This window comes from Gavia stellata, chromosome 5 (assembly GCF_030936135.1).
Source record: "Gavia stellata isolate bGavSte3 chromosome 5, bGavSte3.hap2, whole genome shotgun sequence".
Classification (NCBI taxonomy): domain Eukaryota; kingdom Metazoa; phylum Chordata; class Aves; order Gaviiformes; family Gaviidae; genus Gavia; species Gavia stellata.
The window spans coordinates 52,645,540-52,660,980 of record NC_082598.1 but is presented as its reverse complement, the minus strand read 5'-3'; the positions used below and the strand labels follow the sequence as shown (position 1 = coordinate 52,660,980).

General features: G+C 36.5%; 1 protein-coding gene across 2 annotated transcripts in view; it reads right to left on the bottom strand.

The window, feature by feature from the left end:
• Positions 1-15,441, bottom strand: part of GRID2 (glutamate ionotropic receptor delta type subunit 2) — a 734,268-nt gene that overhangs the window by 215,203 nt on the left and 503,624 nt on the right. For both annotated transcript variants that reach the window (XM_059817838.1, XM_059817839.1), the window contains 2 exons: positions 13,439-13,612; positions 8,107-8,268 (listed from right to left, as the gene is read on the bottom strand). In XM_059817838.1, coding sequence (XP_059673821.1) covers positions 8,107-8,268; positions 13,439-13,612 — 336 coding nt within the window. The remainder of the gene's footprint in view (positions 1-8,106; positions 8,269-13,438; positions 13,613-15,441) is intronic.

The following is a 15,441-nucleotide window of genomic DNA, read 5'->3' as shown; positions in this document are numbered from 1 at the left end:
TCCTGCATCATTTAAGCTCTTCACAAAAGAATCAAACTCAGCAATGCTAAGCAGATGCAATGCAAGCAATAGTCTTAGTGTATTTTCACTCCAATTTTTATTCTTTGACCCACCACCGTATATGTATAGACATTCTAGCCCCATGTAAAAAAAAAAAAAAGTTTTGCAACTACTTTTAGTGGAAGCAAAACTAAAGACAAATATATAAAAGAAGTTGCACAAAAATTAGTTTTATTGGTTTATTTTTGCTTTTTCCCCAAAAAATGTTTCTCACGCAAAAGGTATTTCCACATAAGATCAGGCTAAGTTTTGGATCAAGTTAGTTGTTTTTTGAGCCCAACATAAGCGATCTGCACAAATGAAGAGGGTCTTGTCCAGCTCAACACAGTGATTTTTCTGTTTACCTCCACAACTCTTCTCTACTACTGAGAATGCATGAGATGAGCCACAATGCAGCGTATTTTCAAGCTTGCTTTTACTTTTTTACATTTTAGTCAGAAAGGGTTAAAATACTAAAGATGAAACAGTGAATATTTACTACAAAGAATCAGACTTGAAAGGGCTATACGTGCCACAGCAATACTCAAAATATATTCCAGGGTTAATTCAACATGACAGACATTTCATCTTTGTGTAAGAACTGTGATGACCTGAACTGTAAAATCAACAGAGTCACATGAAATGTCTACAATGAAAACCTTTAACCTTAAAAAATGTTTTCAGATTCAGGGAAAATTAGATGTTTAACCCACTTCCTCCAAAAAACTTGAACAATACTTAAGTACGCACGAGAAAAAATCTGCCTCTGGTGTAAAACCATATGAAATGCATAGCTTTTCCTCAAAACAAAAGGCAAGAGTTTTGCAGTTATGATTGCTCTTTCAGTTACGAGCTTTATTATTTGAACTGAAAAAAATGGAAAATAAACTCTTGCAATATAAACTACCTAGCTAAGCACATGAGCCTTGCTGAATCGTGATTTTAAGAGCTCTATTCTCACATCTTCAGTTTGGAGAAAATCCAGGCAGGAGTACAAAATTTGCATCTCCACTGCAGATTAGTATGAACTAACAAAATTTGGTCATCTTTTTATAAAACATTAATATGGTTATAATAAAAATAAGGAAGCTGATCATTGAGATAATACCTTTAGAACTTACTAGAGACTACTAAAGACTAGTATTGTCAGGGAATAATACATAAATACTTCATGAAGTGTTATTTTCTGTTAAAAAGAAGATAATAATTTGTGTATATATATGTATATTTTTTTAATATTTTCTATACTATTTACTTTTTGGAGGAGACACTAGAATAAAAATTAAAAGAAAAAAAGGAAAAAACCAACATCCTGATTAAGGCTACATCTGCACAGTCTTTTGCAGGAAGACTCCAGGTCATTTTGCCCCCAGTGCGAGCCAGCCAGGCAATTTTGATGCATGACGCTATGGTTAGCATGACGCAGAGGTTACTTATTAGCTTGAGCACAATCCTGTAATAATCACACCTTCATGGCTTTTAGATTGGGGTTAGCACACCTCTGGCTGGTTCAGAGGAAAGACAGAGTGAGCTTTTGTTTACTTGCAAAATCATTTGAACGTATCCTTAGGTAAATAACTGAGTTTCACAAATACAAACCTTTTCTGCTAACTTAAATTTGACTACATCATATTCACGAACCAGAAGTAAAAACTTGTTCCACATACGGTCTCATCTGGCTTCTTGATTAATTAAGCCAGAATTTCATGGTACATGTGATGTAGAAATGCCTGCAAAGCAGCACAGATTTGCAAGGCTTGGGATCCCCATCTGACCCCCGAAAGCCTCCATCTGGCTGACTTGCCCTCCCTGACAGTATAAACCTCTTCCTAGTTCTGCACTACTCCAATCCCTTACCATATACTGCTTTTATTATATTATACTTCTTATTTCATATATTACTTCCTAAAACTTTTTCCCCTACAATGTGAATTAAACCTGTGGGTCTGAGGTAGGTAAATTATGAAAATTAATTAAACTGTTATAGAACACCTGAGCTGCATCATGATTTCAAGTGAGACACAATCACGGTCTGGAAAAAGAAAGGGAAAACTCTGGAACAAAATGATAAAAGAAAGGGAATAGTCAACAATAAAACTTAAAATCTGTTAACACAGATGAATTGTACAGCAGAAAGTGTTTTCCTTTTTTCAGATTTTGTAATGAAGTAATTTTAAATTGGGAACTTTCAAGATAGAAGATTAAAGTGACTTTATTTTCCAAATTCAGAGTGATCCAAATAATTTATGGGACATGAAGATAAAATCATGTCTAAAATGTAAATGATTTTTTGAGACTTGAGACAGAAATTTAAAATTTTAGTGTTTTTTTTCTATTTTTTATAATAGAAATTTTTTATAATGTCCTTATTTGAGCAAATATGATTTAAAAAAGGTAATCTGAAGAAATATTTCACCTGTTACATCTGAAGTAATGAAATCCACTTTTTAAGAAAACACAAGATTCCATGGAAATACACGGCCCCTTACATATAGTACAGGTTAACAGACTTACCTGCCATATTTTGGAATTGAATCTCTATCCAATACCATTGTGTAAGTTTATTTAACTTGATTTTTAAATGGCTACAACTGTTGGGGCAAGATACAAACTGTAAGTCTGTTAGTTATTTTTATTTGTCCAAAATCCAGCAATTTTTCTCATTCACCTATTTCAGCAATTTTATCATGCTTTAAAAATTTCTCATGTAAGAGTGTGTTTGATTAGAAATGTCCTTCCTAGACTGTGTACATCTGCAAATAGTGTAATAAGAGTTCAGATTAGAAGGAAACACTCTTGGATTGGAAAGAACAGAGGCAGAAAGACAAAACAGCAAAGAACCTTCCATACAATACCAACAACAATAATAAATCTGATAGGAAACTTCTTGGAGATCCTGATGTCTCTTCCATATCTGGGACCTACCTTGCTGGACTTGCAGGCCAGGCAATCCTGTTACTGCTCTCTACTAGTCCTCATTGTCCGACACAGCCTTTTTACAAGGTTTACACAAGCCTGTCCTATTGCTTAGGGCTGATGGAGTGGGACAGCGTATTGCCTAGGAAGAGTTTCAGGACACTGCTCCAATTTTTCTGCATAATCTTTCACAGTGTGGATCCTTCTAAAACACTTAATTGATTTATGGCATGTGTTTTATCCCTCCACTAATGCATAGTGGAAGGAGATCACAGAGGAAATGGCCATCTGTATGACAGCAACCGATCCAGTAACTTCTTGGTGAGATTTTTCCAAGCTATTTTAGCATTAATTAAGATAATGAGTAGGAGTCAAAGAATTTTTTCATCCATTTAACTTACAGAAACAATGTTATTTGGGGAAAAATTAAGACAGATTTATTATCCACGTTCTCAAATTCCTCTAAGGTTGAGCTGCAACCATTCAATTTCCTGACACATTTAAAACCGAAGAGTGAAATGTCAGTTGTTAGGACAAAAGTGTTTTGCTTACATTTCTGATCACTGCTCTGGGCTTTGCAGAGCTGTTATAAAACCTGGCAATATACTTAAAGCCTACTTGAGTCCTGTCTAGACTGGCAAGATAAACTACAATTTATATATGCTTAGGCACTACTATACTGTAAGTCCCTGAAGAAAGCGCTATTTACCCAGCAGTCAGGACATCACTTGGGAATGTCAGCTTGCCAATCATCAGTTATAAAATATTGTACTTGCTCTCGCAGTACCTGTTCAAATGTCCTCTTTTTTCAAAGTATGATTAAGCTCAGACACTAGCTATTTTGCAATCAAGGAAAAAAAACGTGGTTACACATGGAAAAAACCGTGGTTACATGCAGAAAAAAACACCCTGTAAGTATTAAGTATGAGTTTCATATTTTATTCTGGAAAAAATCCGATATTGAAAACATTTTTGAGTTTTCAACTCAACACACCATTTTCAGCTGCTAGCAAAGAGCCTAATCTACTGCCTAAAAAACAATTTGGCATGTTTTTTGCATGTCACCACTGAACATTACTGACATTTCTGAGACCAGAACTGGTAGACATTTCCACGCAGGATTCATGAAACAGCACGAGGTAGAGCTCATTTTCCACAAAGGAATAGGCTCTACATTGCTGCTAGCACTAAAAATTTGCTGTTTGTCAGTGAGCTAAATAAAGGTGACCAGGAAGAGATCAGGTACGTGTGAGAGAAGATATATACAGTAACTTGATGTCATTTTTCTGAGTTTATCCTCCATATATAGCCCTTCTTACATTTATTCTCAGGCTATTCGGGAAGATTAATTTTCCCCATAGTAGAATTACTTTCTAGTAATACTTTTTTTTTTTCCTCTGTGAGAAATAGCTTTACTGAGAAATACACAAGTGAGCATGTGTTTGGGGATAGCTCCTATTACAGAAGTGAATTTAGAACTAATTGCTAGAGCTGGCCAAATTCATCAGAAGGATTGTATTTCCTGATGAATTTAACTATTTATTCAGTTCCAGAATGGGTAGAAACAGATATTAGATATTAATAATTGCAGTGGGCTTAAAATGTTTCCTTAGGCTTTGACCAATCAGCTGAATTCACACAGAAAAAACAGATTTTGGAGTTGTTTGTAGAAATAGCGATGCAGGAATCAAATGTTCAAGAGTGAAAAGTAACAAATGACAATAGGAAATGACTCAGACAGCTATTTTGCCATTTCAAGAAACATTTGAAATTGATTCCCCCTCAATTCCCTAGTCTTCCCTATTAGCTCATTAATCATAGATTAGTTTATTTGCCAGCAGAGTTCTCCTATTTTTAACAAGTGCTGCTGCAGGAGAACATCAGCATTCCTTTCTCTTACCTTCTACAGTGTGTAGCTTATACAGATTTCCCATCTCTCTTCTTGTTTTCCCCTCCAGAAATCAAAAAAAAGATTCCCTCTGCAGCTAAACCACTGCCAGATATTCCTGTTTCTGGACCTCTGATTCTAGAAGACAGATTTTTCTTCTAGAAAAGCTTCCTCTAGAACTAGTTTTTCCTGCTTTTTTTAGCAGCAAGAGCTCAGTTGTGCACAGCAGTAGATGTCAACATCACCTCCGCTTTGTTGCTGCCAGGAGAACAACTACTTCAGTTGCTAGTCTTTTTCTAAGGCAAGCAGACTGGAATTAGGCATTTCTTAACCCTTTCCCCACCACCACCATATTTGGCTACAATGCAACAACCACTGAAACTACATTGCAGTGAGGGACAATCTGGGACAAGACGGTGTTTCCAGCTCTGCATCCAGGTCATTATGAAGGTAGAGTTAAAGTTGTGCAGAGGATGGAAGTTCTTTTTCCAGGAGCATTTAAAAAATCTCAGAATCTTCCTTTACCCTGAACTATAACAATATCTTCTTATGATAATCCATTACACACTACATCTTTGAAACAGTGGTGATTTCAAAATGAAAAATGCAGAACCTTTTATTCAGAAACTATTTAAATACCACACGGTAACTTTTTCCTGATTTCTTTCAAAATTAAGGAAAACTGCTATGTTTTTAGAAAAACTTTTTATTTCAGTTGGTTTTAGAGGATGTTCCAAGACAACAAGAGAGAAAAGACATTTAAAGAAATAAACCAAGATGGAAAATGGAAGCATTTACAAGAAGAGAGATGAAGTGTTTTTTATTTTTCCTTGTATTACTTTTTAATTTTATTTTTTTTCTGATACCTCATCAGACATTCATCAATGCCAAACTTTTAATTGCAAAAGTACACAGCTGTGATGCTCAAGTTCTTCTACGTAAGTGCTTTAGTGAAACAAAAGAGAAGGTAGACCACAAAACTAAAGCAGAATTCCTCTTTCTTATACAATTCCAGCTCTCAGCTGCAATCTTTAGCTTTCCTCTGCTTAGGGATTGAAATGGTAGACAGACACATACAGAGGAAATGTCTGTATTTAATTTTGGATTAAATTTTGATTTTCAATATTATCATGTTACTTCTAGAAATTCATCTCTGTTAGCACAATGCAGTGTAAAAAAATATTTGGATTATTCAATTTACACCAGTAAAATGTCTTCTTATCAAAGCCATCTCATTCAAACAGCAGAGGAACCCAAAAGCAACAGGACACAAGCCTGGTTAGCTACACACGTCAAGATTTTCCTTGGCATTTGATTCTTTTTCTACTAAGCTAACCACAACCCTGGAATTTCCACTTGGACCTGCCTTATTGAATGTCTTCATATTTCTCCTGGCCATTTCTCTTCATGTTTCAGGGTTAAAAGCTACATAAATTGATCTTCAACACACTGCAGCTCTTCTGTGAAAGGTCACAGAACGAGTTTGTTTTATTAATGACATCGTTTTATAGGAGGTGAGAATTGGAAGAAGATAAATGGGATAGCTAGGATGATGTGGCAAAGAATGGAATAAACTCTGTTTGAAATGCAAAGAGATGAGATGGTGTTAAGAAATAGCATAAAGGATGTTTATGTAGGAGAACATGATCAGTCTCATATCCACAAACAGCACAAGCAAGCAAATACTCATAATGAAAAACAGTCAGCAGCCCTTTCCATGGTGGAGTACTTCTAAATTTAGAGATGCTAGTAGGGCTACCAGACTTTGCCTGAAACTCCAGCTCAGATAGTAAATTCTAATTCTAAAGTGGAAGTGGGTATTTTGATGTTTCCGGCTCAGGCATCCTATTCGGATTTGAGTAAGTAGAAATAGCTTTTAGTTTATTAATGAAAAATTGTGCAATAGTATTTACAAAATGCAAGTTGATAAGAAAAGTTCCAAAACCAGCCTTGCCTGAAACATAGCTTAAAATACATGGGACTGCCAAATGTGAATTTGAAATTGCTCCGATAGGTTAAGAGCAATACAGTTTAGAGTCCCTTAAAGCCATATCCCGCCCATGAAATAAGAAACGTGTCCTGGATTATCCTTACAGTCTCATTACTTGAAACTATTAGAATGGAAACTGGGAACAGCCACCAAAGAAAGGCTTGAACTGTTATTTTGGAGCTAATGCAGACTGACCCAGGACTGGCGAAAAAATAAGCAGTGTTCAAAGAAGGCTTACATTTTGCATGCATCATCATAATTTCTGGTGTAGTTAAAGACCTAATGCAGAACAGCAACTTCTTGAAACGTTATATTTTCAATTATTTTTTATGTCCTTTTAATGAAAGCCATAAATAAAGACGCATGGGGGTTTTTTAATATTTTTTTTTTTTTTTTTACTGTCCTGGGTTTTTTTGTATTTACAATGTAGGCATTGCCAGCACTTAAAATGTAAGTATACATTACCAGAAAGTACATCCAGACAAATGAGAAGGCATTTTTATGAAAGACATCAATAACATAAGGAGATTGAACAAAATAACTTACAGGGAAGGGTAAACTATCAACCTATGCATATTTTGCCTAAATTATGACCCAGAAGGCTGTGATAATTGTCTCTAAGTACGTGGAGGCTGTAAACATAATGAAGAAAGGGAAAAACTAAGAAAAAATATCTTTAAAGACTGAAGAACAGGAAAAGTGTCTTGGGCATGAGCATGATTAAGATATGAAATAATAATCACAGGGAAGTAGCGAGAGCTTAACATTGGATAAAGCACTGTAGAGGCTGCTATAGGGAACAGTTCTGCAATGGCAGGACATAGACTATATGAGTTAGGGTTTTCCTCACTCATTTCTATTATTTCACTATATTAATGTCAGCTGCAGTGCAACAGCAAATTCCACAGAACATTACCCAAGTGTAATTCTGCAACTTTTTTTTTCTTTTACAAACAAAACAGTAACTTTATCTGGTTTACTTCCTAACCTGTGACACTTCTTCAATAGGGTATTATTTGTACATGAAAATTGTAGTAGTTTAGTAGTTTTGGTAAACAAACTAAATGACTTCATTTCAAATACGCTCATTATGACACAGTAAAGAAAAAAACAATTAAAGATTTTTTTCATTCAGAAACTGTACATATATCAAAACTATTGCTTTGAAAAGACACTGCTGGTACTGGCAAGAATAGTATGCACCTCAGAAGGAAATACTGCCTGATACAAGTATTTTAGAAATCAAAGACAAGGAAATACATGGAAAAGGTACCTTCTTAATGGTTTCCAACATGGATCGTCCTCCTTGCCAGGGTTTAGAGTTCTTTCTGATGCAGGTGAGGCTGGCCATGCTGTGCCACTTCCTGTCCTCCAGCTTCTTATGAAAGGCATTCGCCAACAGGAGGACAGTGTCATAAATATACAGGTTTGAAATCTGCAAAGACATTAAAAAGAGAGTATTAGCATAATTATTCGTGGTTTCCTGTCAGCAGCCAGAATTTATCATTTGTTTTGCCTCACCCATAATCCTCTGGTAATCCAACGAGTTATTTGGTACTAAGAAGAAACCATGAGAGTCAAAGAGTCATATCTTCGGCTCTGCTAGAAACCGCAGCTAGGGGCTGTCACACTACTAGTGATTTGCAAGAACAAACTACACATTTGCAGCAATAAACTACACTACTACATTACAAAGCACTACTACATGTGAAGTACAGGCAACCCAATCACTGGCACAGCTCCACTTGCAGAATTTAAAGCCCTATTCGTGAATGTAAACAGACTTTCTTTTACTTTTAACCGGTTGCCTGCAACTTCCAATTTTTCGGTCACCAGATATTTGGACACCATCAAATTCTCTTCAAGATTGTTTTGTTCTTTTGAAAAATGGAAACTCTGAAAATTTAAAATAAATCATTTCCGTGTGGTTTTTTGTTCCTGATTTTTGCAGTCAATTCCGATTGAGGCAATTTCTGGAATGAAATATGACTCAATAAAATCTTTCTCAGTGTCCAGTTGCATGTCAATTCTGCAATTTATAGTGTTTCCTGTCAGAGTATTTGGCAATGGCTGTTAATTCCTTGTGGGACAAAACTCTTACTGAGTAAATGTGTATATGTTTCACTGTGAGGATAGTTACACACGTAGATTGTGACGAAGTTCCAGTCTGGCATCAAAGAGAGAGCAGCTGAACTCAAGAAATTACTTGTTTGCCAGTTCCACTTATCCATGTACTATTTCTATATATGTACTTTTAAACGCGCACAGTACAAAGTCAGATGTGAAAGATACAACTCAACGTAAAAGAACAGAAGCTGGGAATTCATGAACACTTCTGAAACAAGTAATTTACAATATAGCTTTATTTCAGTCATTTCTGTCCTCAAATGGCAGGAACATTTGAGTTACTAACAGTATCATTAAGAGAAACCTCAGCTCTCCTGAACAGAGGTTCTCAGGAAGAGAAATGATATTCAGAAATGAGAAGGACCTTTGGGAATATTATTTTTAGATAACTTATTAGTCATTTGAAACCACGGGGCCTGAAGTCATTGAGGGAAACTCAGTTTCCTCAGCTGCACTATGAAGAGGGCTGTAGAGCGTTCCTAGTGCCTGAAAACAAATCAGCCAGCAACAATTTGCTAACTGAGGCAAGTTTTTTTTTTCCCCTCCATCAGTCACAGGCAAGCCAAAAGACATTTCCCAGATTTGTGGAATATGTTGACTGCTCTGTGTAAGGGTTTCTCCATACAGACGGTCTGCTCAAAACCTTAAAAAAAGGAAGCTTACAATAGGACAGTATGCCAAGTTTGTGGAGAATGCCCCTACTCTACCTCTTAAAAATATCCAGACTGGGAAAGTCCTGCAGCTATTGGGAGGGGGTGTATGCCAAGGAAACACAATAATGCTGAAGATCTGAGACACTGATTGGCAAATCCATGCATCACCTTAAAAAAAAAAAAACCAAAAAACAAACCAAAAACACCCAGCCTCTTTTCCTGCCTAATTACTCGTTTCATATAACCTATTTTTTATGCTTTTATTTTCTTATGTAAATTCTATCTTTATGCTGGCTTTGCCTGTGTCATCCTCAATCTGCTCTGTACAGTTCTCACAGGAAGGTTTTGTGCCAGGCTCCTTCCCTACCTAGCATCCAGGAAAGAGGTTGTCTTTCTCCTTACCTTGCCAGAATTTCCTAGGGCGTTTTGCCTTCCACATTTTATTGAGGGAGATCTAATGGTCTGTTGCTTTCCCTCCTGATAAACTCCTGGGATCCTCTATCATCTTTACAACTCTACATTGTTAGTACCACAGACACACAGAACTTCTTGTCCTTATTTCCCTTTTTCTTTAAATGACAATGATCCTTTACTCCCCTCTTTCTGAAAGATGCTTCTTTATTCTTACTTGAGCTTCTCCCGTGACTCCAGTGGCTGTGAAAATTTCCATTTCTGTATTCACCCAGGAACTAATTTACTTTCCGCAGATGCACAGGCCAGGCATCACTGTGCATAACAGGATTAAAAATATGGATTGAGGATCTGGGTTCAGATTAATCAAGAATTTTCAAAATAACTTGGATGATTTGTCTCTGTATTATAAACCTACAAAGAATTGAAAGCATTTCAGCTAAAACCATATTTCCCCAAAGAAGGCAGCACCACAGGGACATTTGTTTCAGGGGGAAAGAAGGAATTATTTCTATGCTGTGAGGTAAGTTTATTTTACATTAGCCTTCACCAAAGGAAAAAAACCCACCCTCTAGAGAGCAGAGACAATAAGGTCACTAACGAGATTAAACTGGTACATGAAGGGCTACAGATGCCAAGTCATTTCCCAACAAAATGACATTGCTTTCAAGGTAGTTTCCATAACCCAATATCATGGGAATAGAAGACTCTTGTCACAGCTCATGAGGAAGGATGCAGTCACTAATCTAAGAGTTATATAGCTGGGCCTTCATCAGGTACTAACAGGGCTCAGGAGTACAGAGATCAGCAATTATTAAGCATTGTTATTCCTTCACTAATAGTTCAGCTTAACATTTACAGCAATCAATCATTGATAATGCAATGATAAAGGCACTATGATTAATTTCTTCTCAAAATCACCCTTCCCTGTCACTACCAGAAGTATGCTTCATTAGTAACTGTCCCAATGCAGAGTGGGGCTATAATTTAAAGTCAATTTATGCTTTTATTCATTTCCCACATAAATGTACTGGGACATTTAACGCATTGCCTGGTATCCATTACTGATCATTTATTTATTCCAAGTCTCTTAGACTAATGGCTGGACACTTGCATTACCAGGCAGTATATAGCTGCATAATCTCCTGTTGATGCAAAACAAAATTCAGATGTGATTTTGTGTTCCAGAGTGTAGAAGAAAGGTATTTAGTAATCAGATTAAGTAGGAGTGATTAATCTGAATTAATGGTGTTTATTTTATGTATACTTAGACTACTGCACATAGTTTTTAGACAAAAGGGTCATGGTACTAAATACTTCCATGAATCCAGTCTTTAACTTCCTTCCTCCAAAATGATACAAATTTATAGAAGTTGTTGTTTCAACTAGGACAATACCAGAGACACAATGAGAGATCTTCACCAAAACATTTTTCAGTGTTTTAATTAAGGTGCTGAAAAAAATTAATTATTCACACAGACTTTAGGGGGACTCATTCAGAAAAAATAAATTAAGAAATCCACCCTTATAATTTCCAGAGAATATTTCTGATTAGTCACACTTCAATGGCATAAAAAAAAGCATTAGAAATTTCAATTTATAAACTGTTCCAACTCCCCACTGGAATAGAAGTTAATTTATAATATTGTTGGGGAGAACAAAGAAATAGCGAACAAACCCCACAGCTTCTCAAAGGTCTGTGCATCATACGAAGACACAGGGGAAACTGTCAGAGTTTTTCTTCCTTTCATTTTTTAGTATTGTCTCACTCAGTTACTAATGAAGTGCAGCCAACTCAGGGAAAGCATGAAAAAAGCAACTCAACTGTGCAGAACAGTTAAACGAGTCAAGCTTCCATCATTCCTTTGAATCGAAATGTTATGAAAGCTTTCAATAGGAATATTACAGCTCTCCAAGCTATAGGTTGATCAAGAAGGACAGGTTAAGGTATAAGGTCCAATCTAACACATTGAATGGAATTTGCCAATTTGCAGAGGATAAACTTTGATTTCTAGAACTTTTCTTTCCTAGACTCACTTCACTGTTGAGGTGAAAATGCAAGTGAAGTTGAAGACAAAATAAATCAAAACATGAAGCCTCCCATCAATACACGATTCTTGTTTTCTGCCTTGTTCTGGTTAATAACTTTGTTCATGAAAACCACTCTTTGCAATCTCTAGTGGCTGCATGTAATCACACCCTCAGTTTCTACACATTATCCACAGAGTACCAAAGTTCCCCCAGGACCATGCTGCCATAACAGAACGGCGCAACCTAAAGGTTTTTCACAGTTCCTAAATAGCCTCTAGAGATATCCTATGCATCTATTGACCTTACACAGCCCTGTTTATTTTAAGAACTCTAATAGGATCGCTGTGCAGTTTGCTATGGCCAAAGTTTTTTGTGTCATCAATAGTTGCTTACTGGCTGCTTTGTGAACAATTAGTGAGGCAAAGGCTCTAACAGCTTACTTGAAACAGGGCAAGACCAACTACACTTTTCCGCCTTTTCCCCTTACATATTTTCAATTTAAGCAAGCACACTCTTAAACACCTCCCTATTTCTCTCCCATTGTTTTCTCTCACTCCTTTCTTTCAGCATCACAAGACCACCGCTCTCTTTGCTGCAAAGTCAGATATGCTCCTCCTACACTGCTGCCAATGCAGTCATCTTTCCACAACTTCATAAATGACCACGCAAAAAAACCAAACCAAAATAAAATTGGTATCTTAAGCCAATTTCACACCCCTGATTTGCCACAGCTTTGTGATGATGAAGCCTAACCAGATATACGAGAGAGAGAGAGAGAGAGAGAGAGGACTTGCTCTTGGAAAAACTATGTGAAGTCAGGAGTACAATGACCATGAGCCTGTTGCTGATTTCATGTGGGAGGAAGGCTCTTATAGTTTACTTGTGATTTGTAATTAACAACTCTAAAAATAAGGCCTCTTTGGAACATAGGCATAGATTTAGGTGCGTACACCAAGACACTTGAAACAGATGATGCGGGTGCTCCCCAGGAAGACTTTCCTATTGATAACACATTTGAGTCTTAGAGAAGCATGGCAATTCAGGAGACATTGGCTACGGGGAGGAAATTCTTCCCTGTGAGATGACAAAAAGTAAAATTTAGCAGGGCAACAAAAGAACTACCCCACTGCCGGGACATCAGGTGGCTCTTTTGGACTTTTTTCTCAATTGCTGTGGAGTGGGTGAGTTGTTCTTGTCCATCAGTTACATTCACCCTCTACCCTCCCCGGCCAAGTATTTTCTTGTGATGCCATGAGTCATTAAACTACATGTGAGAGAGGACATGAAAAATAAACATTAAATTATACTAAGCCCCTGGGGAAAAATCTTGAATTTATCTAGGAAGACAGCCCCCATGTGGGAATAGACTGGTATATGAACTACCTCCATGCTTTGGGAGAAAGGGTCCTTCGGATCACACAGTGATGAAGATATTCTGTGGTTGCCACGGAAACATCGCTGACTTATATTTTGGGGGACCGGAAATGTCTGTCGAATAATTGTTAACCTTCCAATTGACCTTCTCACCAGGTCCTGCACATCCACATCGTTTATTTCCTGGAATATAAGGCAAGGGAGAGAATATGCATAAAAGTTAAAATACAAAAATGTTACCACCAGATTATAAACAAAAAATAAACTGAGAGGACCAAGAGGCATGTGATTGCTACATGGCTATTGTTGAGCTCTGCCATAGCCTCAAAAAGAACATATGCATACTCATTAAAACAACTGACATATCACGCTTACAATAATTGCAAATGTTTAAAATGTACTGCGCCCAAACCTCACCAAATCTTTGTAGATGTAACTGGGCTTAGTTGTTTCATTTTGGGGTTTCTCTCCCTCTCCTTTTACACCTTTGATCTTTTAAGTAAAAGTGTTTCACAGCATCCTTGGCAGATAATGTGTAAATCAGTAAGAAGTCATAGCATGATGTATTTCTAAGTGTAGCATTACTTAGGAGCTGTGAAGCTCCGGACACTTATTCAGGCCTTAAGAGTTCATTTCCTGGAAACAGAGTATCAAAACCTATAAACAATGTGCAAGTTGGCAAACATCATTTACCAAAAGGGCAAAGAAAATGCATTAGAGCATTCTAGGTGTGTATGCGCTTGTTTATAGCAAGACCTAATTTAAAAACAACTTTTTATTTCATAGGGTACCTATTAAGGCTTACAGCTGAACACTCAGCTCTACGGACACACACTTTAAAGAAAAAAATAACTAAGTAAATACATCAGTATGAGAAATATTAAGCTTAAAATATTAACTTTAAGGCAGGTTAGGGAAACCAGAAAAACAGTTCTTCACATAGTATCAATTCCTGCAGTTTGGCAACACGGTGTTTTACACCATTGAATGATGAGGCCCCAGGGAACACAGAGCAAGAGGAGTGTGGGCTCACAAGCAGCAGCAATTGACTCCAACCTTCACATAAGAACTTGAACTTTAACTAAAGACAGGCTTTTTCTGACTACTCAAATAGGGTCAAGCTGGTAGCTTTCAAGGCAATTCTGTGTCTGTACTTTTCTGTAAAGCAGAAGAAATAATCTACAAAATTGCTCAATCTTTTAAACTAGAATCTATTTTTCATCATACTGAACTGTTTGTCCATAATCTGTCTTAATTCAGAGGCTGATGCCCCAAACTTTCTAGATGTTTAAATTTGTGGATGCCTCTCCCAGTAAGGGAGGAGCTCCTATTAGCAGCCCGCATTTAACATACCCTTGCACACAGACACAGTTTATTGAATATTTCTGATTCTCATTTGTATATTTATAAGTTCTCATTTTTAAAGGATACAGCACATCTGCACTGTTATTCCTGTAACTAAATGCCATTATCTTTTTTTGCCTCTAGCTTCCTGATCTATACTCATAATCAAGAACTTAGTAGACACCAGGAGATAGATTTGAACTCAAATTACAGAATCTCTCTTGTGAAAAAGAAGCCAAGCTTTTTGAAAAAGCAGCTCCTTAAATGTTAAGACCACTATCCTGGTAATTTCAGCTTTTTTTTTTTTTGAGCTTCAGTTAACATTCTTTTAATTAATTGTTTTTGAAGCAACTTCTTTGGACATATTGACATTTATTTCTTTTAAAGCTTGGAAGAGAAATACATGAGACAAATTTTAACTTCTATTCTCTTGACTACAGTGAAAGTATTTTATTCTTCTTCACAGATTGTCATATTTTTTGAATTCATCTGTTATTAATGTTCTTTATGAAATATAGATTTTTCTGCAAACAAAAATAACACATGGCATCAGCTGTGTCCAGTGTAATATCTTGCATTTCTGGTCGATTAATCCTTAATGTACCATAGATAATGGTTTCTCTCAGCTTAAGATGCCGTCTTTTTATTTAGTCTGTATCATTTCACTA